The sequence below is a fragment of the Fonticula alba genome (genome assembly GCF_000388065.1).
Source record: "Fonticula alba strain ATCC 38817 unplaced genomic scaffold supercont2.8, whole genome shotgun sequence".
Lineage (NCBI taxonomy): Eukaryota > Rotosphaerida > Fonticulaceae > Fonticula > Fonticula alba.
Genome location: NW_009242978.1, coordinates 717,011 through 728,479, shown reverse-complemented (window position 1 = coordinate 728,479; position 11,469 = coordinate 717,011). Strand labels below are relative to the sequence as shown.

At 68.2% G+C, this 11,469-nt stretch overlaps 1 protein-coding gene across 1 annotated transcript in view; it reads left to right on the top strand.

Moving 5' to 3' along the window:
• The window catches only part of H696_04816 (hypothetical protein), a gene marked incomplete at both ends in the record, with an annotated part of 11,670 nt that extends 1,151 nt beyond the window's left edge, over positions 1-10,519 (top strand). The window contains 11 exons of the mRNA XM_009498681.1: positions 90-561; positions 726-869; positions 1,026-2,188; positions 2,368-2,662; positions 2,772-4,618; positions 5,114-5,198; positions 8,239-8,304; positions 8,530-8,841; positions 9,006-9,331; positions 9,514-9,726; positions 9,928-10,519. Of these exons, the coding sequence (XP_009496956.1) occupies positions 90-561; positions 726-869; positions 1,026-2,188; positions 2,368-2,662; positions 2,772-4,618; positions 5,114-5,198; positions 8,239-8,304; positions 8,530-8,841; positions 9,006-9,331; positions 9,514-9,726; positions 9,928-10,519 (5,515 nt within the window). The remainder of the gene's footprint in view (positions 1-89; positions 562-725; positions 870-1,025; positions 2,189-2,367; positions 2,663-2,771; positions 4,619-5,113; positions 5,199-8,238; positions 8,305-8,529; positions 8,842-9,005; positions 9,332-9,513; positions 9,727-9,927) is intronic.
• Positions 10,520-11,469: the final 950 nt, after the last annotated feature.

The window sequence follows — 11,469 nt, the reverse complement described above, 5'->3', positions numbered from 1 at the left end:
CCCGCCGGCCTCGGCCGGCTGGTCTTCGGCACCCGGCCCCTCCAAGCGATCTAACTCCCCTCTTCGTCGCCGGTCGGTTGCTCGCCCAGTGCCCGGTCGCTGGTCCCCTGGGCCGGGTCATCCTCGCGCGCCGCCACCGACACGGTGGCCCAAGCACCGCGCGTTATTTTCATCGGGTCCATCGGCGACGGCTCGGCCGACCAGCAGGCCACATTCCACCTGGCCAGCCTGCTGTCCTTGTCCTGGTGGATGAGCATCATGTCCTGGTGCTGGGCCCGGCCGGAGGACCAGATCGAGCCCTCCTCGCTGGCGATGCCGCACCCGCAGAACTCCAACTTCGTGCAGAATGCCGTGTCCACCAGTAAGTACACCATCCTCACCTTCCTGCCGAAGTTCCTCTTCGAGCAGTTCGGCCGAGCGTCCAACTTCTTCTTCCTCGTGTGTGCCTGCCTCACGCTGGTGCCGAATGTCGGTGTCATCAGCCCGGCCCTGGCCGCGGCGCCGCTGCTCGTTGTCATTGTCCTGTCGGCCTTCAAGGAGCTCATCGAGGATTTCCTGCGCGTGCGTGCCCGCCCGCGCGCGCCCTCCCCGTGTCCGGTGCTTGTTTCGCGGCCCCCCTGCAGCTGTCTGACCCCCTGCCCCCTCCCTTCCTCTCTCTCTCTCTCTCTCTCATGCGCCCATGCGCCCATGCGCCCATGCGCCCATGCGCCCATGCGCCGACACAGTACTGGGCCGATCGCCAGACCAACCGTCGTCCCGTCATGGTTCTCCGTCAGGGGCAATTTGTGCCGGTCCGCTCGGGAGCCATCTGCGTGGGGGACACCCTTTGCCTGGCCAAGGACGACGCGGTGCCCGCGGACATTGTGCTTGTACGATCCCCCCCCCCCCTTTGACTTCTATTCCCCATGTCACCATGCTCCTCCTGCCATGGGGCACTCTACCTCCTGGCACTTCCCTCACTTACCCGGCTGTTGCCTGCCTCTCCCCGCCCCCCTCTCCCGGCCGGGGCTCCTGCCCGTGGCCAGATCTCCACCTCCGAGCCGCAGGGCGTCTGCTTTGTCGAGACAGCCTCGATCGATGGCGAGACCAACCTCAAGATTCGCAGCGCCCTGCCCATCACGCACCGGCTGAAGCGCCTGGACCAGTTTTCCCGCCTGGCCGGATCCATCCAGTGCGAGCAGCCCAACAGCCGGCTGTACACCTTCTCGGGGCTGGCAGAGCTGACGCTGCAGCCGCGCGCCGGTGGCGGCCATGCCCCGGCGCGCGAGCACCACGAGCACCATGGCGCCAGCCCGCCCCTTGGCCCGGGGCCGGCGGCCGGCGATGGCGCCTCGGCCTGCGCGTCTCCCACCATGCCCGGCTCTCCGGGCAGCAATGTGCCCGGGACGCCGGGCCGGAGCCCGCGCCTGCCCACGCGCTCGGTGTCCTTGCGTGCCCAGCGGCCGGTGGCATCGCCCAGCCGCCGTGGCCGGTCTGTGGATCTCTCCGGCCGGGCTGGCAGCGATCTGGACTTCCTGACCGGCCCGCCGCCGGTGGAGGCCGGTGTGTCCGGGGCCAGCCCGCCCCTTGCCCCGGGTCCGGCGCAGCTGCTGCTCGATGGCCCGAGCGCCGGGCCCGGCGGGTCGGTGGCCTCGCCGCGGGCCCCGGCCACCGACATGGACGCCCCGCATGCCGGGCCGGGCGCCCTGCGCATTCAGATCCCCGCCTCGCCCACTGGTGGCCGTGGGCCGGAGACCGGCGGCGGGCCGCTGCCAGTGGCTTCGGCCGCACCGACCCCGGTGGCGTCGGCCCTGCCGCCCACCACGCCGCTGGCCCCGGCCGGCGGCGACAATCGCAAGCTCATCGAGCCCTACAATGTGGTGCTACGGGGGAGCCACATCCGCAACACGGCCTGGGCCGTGGGCATCGTCGTGTATGCCGGCCAGGAGACCAAGCTCTTCAAGAACAGCGCCGCCGCCCCGATCAAGGAGTCCAGCCTGCAGCGGCGCCTTAACCACATGGTTTTGTTGATGTTCCTGTGCATTGTCATCCTGGCCATCATCCTGACAGTGACGCGTGCTTCGACCGATCGCATCCGCGGCCGGCCCTGGTACCTTGGCCAGCGTACGGCCAACCCCGGGACCGATGACACGGCCATCGTCTACACGCTGCGGGCGATTCTCCTTCTGCAAAACATGATTCCCCTGACGTGCGTGTGTCCTGCCCGGGGGCGGTCTCTCTCTCTCTCTCTCTCTCTCTCTCTCTCTCTCTCTCCCCTTTCTTCCTTTTTGATTCTACCTATTCCTTCGTCCGCTGCTCCCTCCCCCTCCCTCCCTCTCCCTTCTCTCCCTGCCGGCCCACCTCTTGACACATGTCCCTCGCCCCCAGGCTGTTCTTCCAGCTGGAAATTGCCCGTTTCATTCAGGGATTCCTGATTGCCAAAGACCCGGCCTTGCGGGCACCGGCGCTGCCCCCCCCGGCCGATGGATCCCCGGCCCCGCCTCCGCCATACCCTCCATCGAAGGCCAGCACCACCAACCTCAATGAGCAGCTCGGGCAGGTGGAGCACATTTTCTCCGACAAGACCGGCACCCTGACGCGCAATAAGATGGTCTTCCAGCGCTGTGTCATCGACGGCCTGGTCTTTGGCGGCCCGTACGCCGACGAGGGGAGCTTCATGCGGGTACGTCCGGCACCGGCCGGTTTCCCTTGCCGCCCCTTTGGCCCCTCCGTGAGGTTGTTCGCTGACCCGGCCGGTGGCTTGGGCCATTCGCTCCTGCCCATGGACGCAGGCTCCCTACTTCGATCGGAGCTCCATCCTGGATGCCATCCAAGGCACGCCGTATGTGCCCCCCTCGAGCATGGGGTCGCAAGTTTTGGCCGGCACCGGCCGGCCGCGGTCCGAGTCGATCTCCTCGCGCGTGGCCCGGCCGTCGGTGGTCGATGCCTTCATGGTGGCACTTGCCGTGTGCCAGACGGTCATCCCGGAGGATGTGTCCCTGTCGGCTGCCGAGCAGGAAAAGACCCCGAGCCCGGCCGACCCGCCGGTCCGGCCGTCGGTGGCCAGCCCCGGGGATGGGCCTGGCGGCCTGTCCCTGCCGCCGCCCCCGGTCACCGGGGCCGGGGGCAGCAGCGCCAGCGTGTCCATCCCCATGGGCGACCTGTCGGCCCCCGGGGCGGCCTCCTCGGGCGCCAGTCCAGCCGGATCAGTGGCTTCCTTGGCTTCGGGGGCTTCTCGCGGGTCCGGGTCCCTGACCGGCGCGGGTCCCGGCGGCGGGGCCGATGGCGACGGGGGCCTGGCCCTGGTGGCCGGGGCCGAGGCCGAGGATGGCTTGCTCCAGGCCCCGGGGATGATCAATTACCGGGCCTCCTCGCCGGATGAGGATGCCCTGGTCCGGGCGGCCCGGTCCTGTGGGTACTTCTTCCACAAGCGGGAAATCGATGTGGCCTTCGTGCGGGTGGGGGGCATCCTGCCGCCGGATCGCGCGCGTGCCCTGGCCGAGGCCGAGGCCAAGGCCGACGGCCTCGGGGCCGATGGGTCCTTCCTCTCGCCCGGGGACAAGGACGAGCTGGAGGCCGATGGCACCAGCATCGGGCGCACTCCCTCGCTGGCCGGCACCGACGCCTCGTCGATCAGCCGGCCGGCCAAGCGGTCGATCGGGGCCCGGCTGGCGGGGGCCTTCCGTGCGCTGCATGCGGCGGTCACCGGGTCCGCGGGCCAGCAGGCCGCCGGGGCCGACGGGGCCGATGCCCTGGGCGCCGGGTCGGGGCCCACCCCGCCGGCGGATTACGACCCGTTGGAGGGCCGCGGGCTCGGGGCCGTCGATCGCAAGTATCACGTTCTGCACATCAATGACTTCTCCTCGGCACGCAAGCGCATGAGCGTGGTGATTGAGCTCCCGCCGGAGGCCGGCCGACATGCCTGCGGCGCGCCCCGGCGGGTGCTCTTCTGCAAGGGGGCCGACGATACGATCCTCTCGCGGTTGGCTCCCTTCGTGGCCGGGCCCGAGGGGGCCTTCCCCGGGCCGGGCCCCGGTGCGGGTGGGTCTTCCATCGTGGCCGGCTCGGGCCCTGGCACGGGCGGCGGTGGTGCCCAGGTCACCGGCTGGGACACGGCCTCCGGGACACCGGCGGCCGAGATCGCCGGCCGGCCGGCCGGCTTCTACGGCCTGTCGGATGTGCTGCACACGCAGCGCGCCGTGGCGTCCACCCGGCGAGCGCTGAATACCTTCGCTCGGTTGGGCCTGCGGACGCTGTGCATCGCCTGGCGCGAGCTCTCCCCGGGGGAGTATGCGCACTGGCGCAGCAACTACCTGGATGGCATCGATGATCTGGCCAATCGCGACGAGGCGCTGGAGCGCGCGTCCGATGCCATCGAGAGGGAGCTCATCTTGCTGGGGGCCACGGCCATCGAGGATCGCCTGCAGGCCGGCGTGCCGGAGTCCATTGAGCTGCTGCTGCGCGCCGGCATCCGCCTGTGGGTGCTGACCGGCGACAAGCAGGAGACCGCCATCAACATTGCGCACTCCTGCCGTCTGTTGAACTCGCAGACGGAGATCATCATCACCCCCTCGCCGGCCTTGACCGTGGCCCCGCAAGTGTCGGCCAGTGCCACGGGCGACAGCAGCCCCACTGAGCCGTCCCCCGGTGGTGGTGGTGATGGTAGTAGTGGCGGCGGCGGCGGCGGCGGCGGCGGCGGGGATAAGGCCTCCGAGGTGGATGCCTCGGAGAGCGGCACCACGCTGGATGCCGACGGTGCGGTTGCCCCGGGCCCGGGTGCCTCCTCGGCGCGCGATCCCAATGTCCAGATGCTGCTGGACTTCTTCGCGCAGCACAAGCCCCGGCGGGCGCGGCAGCGTCGGCTGCTGGCTCGCGCGGCCGCCTCGCTCCCCTCGCGCACCACGGCTGTCTTCATGTCGGACACCACGCCCAGCCAGATGGCCGGGGGGTCGTCGGTGCCGGCGGCGCCGGGGTCGGCCTCGGCCGGTGGTAGCCCGGTCTCCGGCACTGCCGGGAATGTGGCTGCCGGTGGCAGCGGCCCGGGCTCCGGGCCCGGTCGGGCCGGTGCTGGCAGTGGCACGGTGGCCCCGGTGCGGGTGCGCACTCGCGCGGCCACCGCCGGCGGCCAGGGCAGCTACGACACCCCGAACCGGTCGCTGGTCATCGACGGGTCGGCCCTGCTGTACATCATGCGGGAGGATGCGCAAGACCTGCGCGATGTACGTGGACGTTGCTCGCTTGCTCGCTCGCTGCGGCGGCGTGCTGCTTCCCCCTCCCCCTCTCTTCCGCCCTTGTTGCTCTTCTTGCTCCGTCCTTCTGTGGGCTGACCCCCGGTGTCCCCCGTCGCCCCTTCTCCCCTGGCTCCCTGGCTTCCGTCCATCTTCCTGGCCGTCTCTTGCTCTGTTTGCTGTTTTCTCTCCCTCGGTCCCTCTCCCTCCATGTGTCCTCCCTTGGCCACGATCGACAGCGCTTCCTCGATTTGGCATTGCAGTGCCGCACCGTCATCTGCTGCCGTGTGTCTCCCATGCAGAAGGTGCGTCTTTCGTGGGCCTCTCCTGCTCGGTGCCTCCATGTCTCCCGCTCTGCCCGCTCTGCCCGCTATGCCCGCTCTGCCCGCTATGCCCGCTCTGCCCGCTCTGCCTCTCGGGAGGGGTCGGTCTTTTTCCGTCTCCCCTTTCCCCGGCTCCCGGTGGTTCTGATGCGCCTTTCCCTCCCCCCTCCCTCGCCTTCCCTCTGTCCTTCTTCTCGCGGCTCCCAGGCCAACATGGTGCAGCTGGTCCGCAAGCGGTCTTCCTCCAACACGCTGGCCATCGGCGACGGCGCCAACGACGTGGCCATGATCCAGGCGGCCTCCATCGGCGTGGGCGTCCACGGCGAGGAGGGCTCTCAGGCGGTTCGCGCTGCGGATTACGCCGTCGGCCAGTTCCGCTTCCTGACGCGCCTGCTGCTGGTCCACGGCGCATGGAGTTACCACCGGCAGAGTCTGCTGATCCTTTACCAGTTCTTCATCCAGGTGGTTTTCAACATGCTGCTCTTCTTCTTCCAGTTCATCAATTCCCTTTCGATGCAGGTGCGCCGCGGCGGTCCTTCCCCTCGCGCCCCCCCCCCCTGTCCACACCCTGTCAGGGCGCCGTCATGCGGCGGGCGGCGGCAGGGCGGGGGCGACACATGCCTGCCCGAGCACATATCCCCCCCACGCGCTCCCTACTTACTCGCTTCCTCCAACCCCTGCAGACCATGTACCAGGCCCTCCTTCACATCTTCTTCTTCACGGTGTTCACCGGTCTGCCGGTCATGTTGGCCGCCGTGCTGGACCGGCATCTGTCGGCCAACCAGCTCCTCAGTCACCCGGAGGCATATCGGTCGCTGAAGATCCGGCCCCTCTTCTCCATGCGGGTCTTCTGGATCCGGTCTCTCATGGCCACCATGGTGGCCGGGCTGCTCATGCTGTTTTCCCTGGCAGCCGCCTCGCCGCAGCATGTGTCCATGATGAGCTTCGGCGCGACGCTCTACACGCTGGTCATGCTCACTGTGTCGGCGGTGTTGATTGTTGACATGACGTGCGTCGCGCTCCCGAGCAGGGCAGCCTGTGCCGCCTGCCGGGCCCGGCCTTCGTTCCCCTGCGCTCTTCCTGCGTTCTGCCGCTTCTGCTGCCCTTCGAGGCCCCCCCCCCCCTGGCTGACACGTTCCTCTTCCTCCCTCCCTCCCCCGGATGTCCACCCACTTGCTCGGCCTCCTCAGGCGCATCACCTTGATCATTGTCCTGTCGCTGCTCGGGTCGCTGGCGGTCTTCATCTTCCTGCAATTCTACACCGGCGAGCTGCTCAACCTGTCCTCGGACTTCTATGTCTATTATCGCATCTATCGGCAGCTGCTGACAGCGGACGCGCGCTCGTGGGTGGCCTTTTTGGCGGCCCCCACCACGGCGGCCCTGCTGCTGGTCACCGTCAAGTAGTACGTGCCTGCCCTTCGTGTGGTATTTCTTCTTCTTCTTCTTCTTCTTCGGGGGCACGTTGTCGTGTCTGGATCTCGGCCTTCCCTGCCCGCGTGCTGACAAACAAGCAAACAAACGCACAAACGCACATCGGGACCCTTCTTCTCGCGCCGTCTCTTGCTCTGTTTGCTGTTTTCTCTCCCTCGGTCCCTCTCCCTCCATGTGTCCTCCCTTGGCCACGATCGACAGCGCTTCCTCGATTTGGCATTGCAGTGCCGCACCGTCATCTGCTGCCGTGTGTCTCCCATGCAGAAGGTGCGTCTTTCGTGGGCCTCTCCTGCTCGGTGCCTCCATGTCTCCCGCTCTGCCCGCTCTGCCCGCTATGCCCGCTCTGCCCGCTCTGCCTCTCGGGAGGGGTCGGTCTTTTTCCGTCTCCCCTTTCCCCGGCTCCCGGTGGTTCTGATGCGCCTTTCCCTCCCCCCTCCCTCGCCTTCCCTCTGTCCTTCTTCTCGCGGCTCCCAGGCCAACATGGTGCAGCTGGTCCGCAAGCGGTCTTCCTCCAACACGCTGGCCATCGGCGACGGCGCCAACGACGTGGCCATGATCCAGGCGGCCTCCATCGGCGTGGGCGTCCACGGCGAGGAGGGCTCTCAGGCGGTTCGCGCTGCGGATTACGCCGTCGGCCAGTTCCGCTTCCTGACGCGCCTGCTGCTGGTCCACGGCGCATGGAGTTACCACCGGCAGAGTCTGCTGATCCTTTACCAGTTCTTCATCCAGGTGGTTTTCAACATGCTGCTCTTCTTCTTCCAGTTCATCAATTCCCTTTCGATGCAGGTGCGCCGCGGCGGTCCTTCCCCTCGCGCCCCCCCCCCCTGTCCACACCCTGTCAGGGCGCCGTCATGCGGCGGGCGGCGGCAGGGCGGGGGCGACACATGCCTGCCCGAGCACATATCCCCCCCACGCGCTCCCTACTTACTCGCTTCCTCCAACCCCTACGACACCCCGAACCGGTCGCTGGTCATCGACGGGTCGGCCCTGCTGTACATCATGCGGGAGGATGCGCAAGACCTGCGCGATGTACGTGGACGTTGCTCGCTTGCTCGCTCGCTGCGGCGGCGTGCTGCTTCCCCCTCCCCCTCTCTTCCGCCCTTGTTGCTCTTCTTGCTCCGTCCTTCTGTGGGCTGACCCCCGGTGTCCCCCGTCGCCCCTTCTCCCCTGGCTCCCTGGCTTCCGTCCATCTTCCTGGCCGTCTCTTGCTCTGTTTGCTGTTTTCTCTCCCTCGGTCCCTCTCCCTCCATGTGTCCTCCCTTGGCCACGATCGACAGCGCTTCCTCGATTTGGCATTGCAGTGCCGCACCGTCATCTGCTGCCGTGTGTCTCCCATGCAGAAGGTGCGTCTTTCGTGGGCCTCTCCTGCTCGGTGCCTCCATGTCTCCCGCTCTGCCCGCTCTGCCCGCTATGCCCGCTCTGCCCGCTATGCCCGCTCTGCCCGCTCTGCCTCTCGGGAGGGGTCGGTCTTTTTCCGTCTCCCCTTTCCCCGGCTCCCGGTGGTTCTGATGCGCCTTTCCCTCCCCCCTCCCTCGCCTTCCCTCTGTCCTTCTTCTCGCGGCTCCCAGGCCAACATGGTGCAGCTGGTCCGCAAGCGGTCTTCCTCCAACACGCTGGCCATCGGCGACGGCGCCAACGACGTGGCCATGATCCAGGCGGCCTCCATCGGCGTGGGCGTCCACGGCGAGGAGGGCTCTCAGGCGGTTCGCGCTGCGGATTACGCCGTCGGCCAGTTCCGCTTCCTGACGCGCCTGCTGCTGGTCCACGGCGCATGGAGTTACCACCGGCAGAGTCTGCTGATCCTTTACCAGTTCTTCATCCAGGTGGTTTTCAACATGCTGCTCTTCTTCTTCCAGTTCATCAATTCCCTTTCGATGCAGGTGCGCCGCGGCGGTCCTTCCCCTCGCGCCCCCCCCCCCTGTCCACACCCTGTCAGGGCGCCGTCATGCGGCGGGCGGCGGCAGGGCGGGGGCGACACATGCCTGCCCGAGCACATATCCCCCCCACGCGCTCCCTACTTACTCGCTTCCTCCAACCCCTGCAGACCATGTACCAGGCCCTCCTTCACATCTTCTTCTTCACGGTGTTCACCGGTCTGCCGGTCATGTTGGCCGCCGTGCTGGACCGGCATCTGTCGGCCAACCAGCTCCTCAGTCACCCGGAGGCATATCGGTCGCTGAAGATCCGGCCCCTCTTCTCCATGCGGGTCTTCTGGATCCGGTCTCTCATGGCCACCATGGTGGCCGGGCTGCTCATGCTGTTTTCCCTGGCAGCCGCCTCGCCGCAGCATGTGTCCATGATGAGCTTCGGCGCGACGCTCTACACGCTGGTCATGCTCACTGTGTCGGCGGTGTTGATTGTTGACATGACGTGCGTCGCGCTCCCGAGCAGGGCAGCCTGTGCCGCCTGCCGGGCCCGGCCTTCGTTCCCCTGCGCTCTTCCTGCGTTCTGCCGCTTCTGCTGCCCTTCGAGGCCCCCCCCCCCCCTGGCTGACACGTTCCTCTTCCTCCCTCCCTCCCCCGGATGTCCACCCACTTGCTCGGCCTCCTCAGGCGCATCACCTTGATCATTGTCCTGTCGCTGCTCGGGTCGCTGGCGGTCTTCATCTTCCTGCAATTCTACACCGGCGAGCTGCTCAACCTGTCCTCGGACTTCTATGTCTATTATCGCATCTATCGGCAGCTGCTGACAGCGGACGCGCGCTCGTGGGTGGCCTTTTTGGCGGCCCCCACCACGGCGGCCCTGCTGCTGGTCACCGTCAAGTAGTACGTGCCTGCCCTTCGTGTGGTATTTCTTCTTCTTCTTCTTCTTCTTCGGGGGCACGTTGTCGTGTCTGGATCTCGGCCTTCCCTGCCCGCGTGCTGACAAACAAGCAAACAAACGCACAAACGCACATCGGGACCCTTCTTCTCGCACCGCTGCCCCCCCCCCCCCCCCCCGCCGGGGCCGACCTTCTCACCCCGCAGCTGGGGCATTCAGCGCTTCCCGTCGGACATCCAGATCCTCAACGAGCTCAAGTGGGTCAAGCTGCAGGCCCGTCAGTGGGGCGTCATCCGCGATGGAGCCGGCAAGGTGTTCGGTCCTTTCACCCGCTGTGTGGAAGCCATGCAGGAGCACTTCGCCGGCGGACCGGCCGGGCCGGAGGACATGGAGCTGGGCGATGTGTCAGCCGACATGTCCGGTGGCATGGCCCCCTTCGACTCGTTGTCCCCCTGGGAGGCAGCCGGGCGGATGGCTCGCCGAGCGACGCCCTGCTGCTGGACAAGCCCGGCGCCGAGGACCCGGCGCCGGTGTCGCCGCATGCGTCGGCCGGCGCGCCCGGCAGCGAGAAGGCCCCCATGTCGTCGTTTGCCTTCTCCACGCCCGAGGGCGCCGAGGTCCCGCAATCGGTCCTGGTGCGGCTGTATGCCCAGCCGGCCAGCCGGTCGCGCAGCCGTGGCATCTCCTCCTCGTCCGACCGGCGGATCTTGCGCCGGCCTTTCCGCCGGCGTGGCCAGGTCGACGCCCTGGCAGCCGGGCCGGATGCCGGCCCGCAGGCCGGTCTGGCCGCGGTATTAACCCAGGCGGTCGGCCCGCCCGGCGAGTCGGTCATCATCAACTCCTCGCCCGCCATGCCCACCCTGCCGGACGAGGAGCCCGAGGCCGGTGGGGGGCCTCACGGTGTGCTCGGTGCCCAGGGGGGCGATGTCCCGGCCGGCGGCCTGCCGATGGCCAGCGGGCTCGGGCCCCAGCAGGTGTCCAGCCTGCCGGCCTCGCTCCTGCACATGAGCCCCACATCGCCCGTGTCCCCGATGGCGGCCACGGGGCCGGTGCACTCCTTCAGCCCCCGGGCGAGCCCCGATCGTCGGCCCTCCGACGACGACGACGACGACGGGCCCGTGCCGGATGCGGTGGCTGTCGAGCCTCCGGCGGCCCATGCGTCGGTCGAGCCCTTGATCGACATGAGCCCGGCCCTTGCCACCGGCCCGGCCAGCCCGGCCAGTCCGGCCATGCCGCTGCCCGTGCCTTCGCCATCGCCATCGCCGCCACCACCGGTGCCTGAGGCTACGATCCTCGGATCGCCGAGCCTGGGTCCGGCCGACCCGATGCAGGAGGCCGCTGCCGCTGCCGCTGCCCCCCCCGGCGACAACGACGCGGCCGTCATGTCCGTCTCTTCCCTGTCGTCCGATCATCTGCTGTCGTCGTCCTTCACCTCGTCCTTCATCTCCTCCAGTTCCGGCTCCGGCTTCTACTCGTCGTCCTTCTACTCGGACACCGACTCCACGACGGATTCCGAGTGAGAGGGGCATGCCCGGCGTCAGTAGCTCCCTTCTTGTGTTCTGTTTATCTCGCCCTCCCCCTCCTCCCTCCCCCCCCCTCCGCGCACACACAAACTCACGGGACGCGCAAGATTTTGGGGCACCCGTCTTGCTGTCGCCCCCCCCCCGTTCCCCTGTCCATGCTGACGTCCATCTGCCTCCCTTTCCGCCCCTCCCGCTCGCATCCCCTTTCTCCCGCTTTCTCCCTGC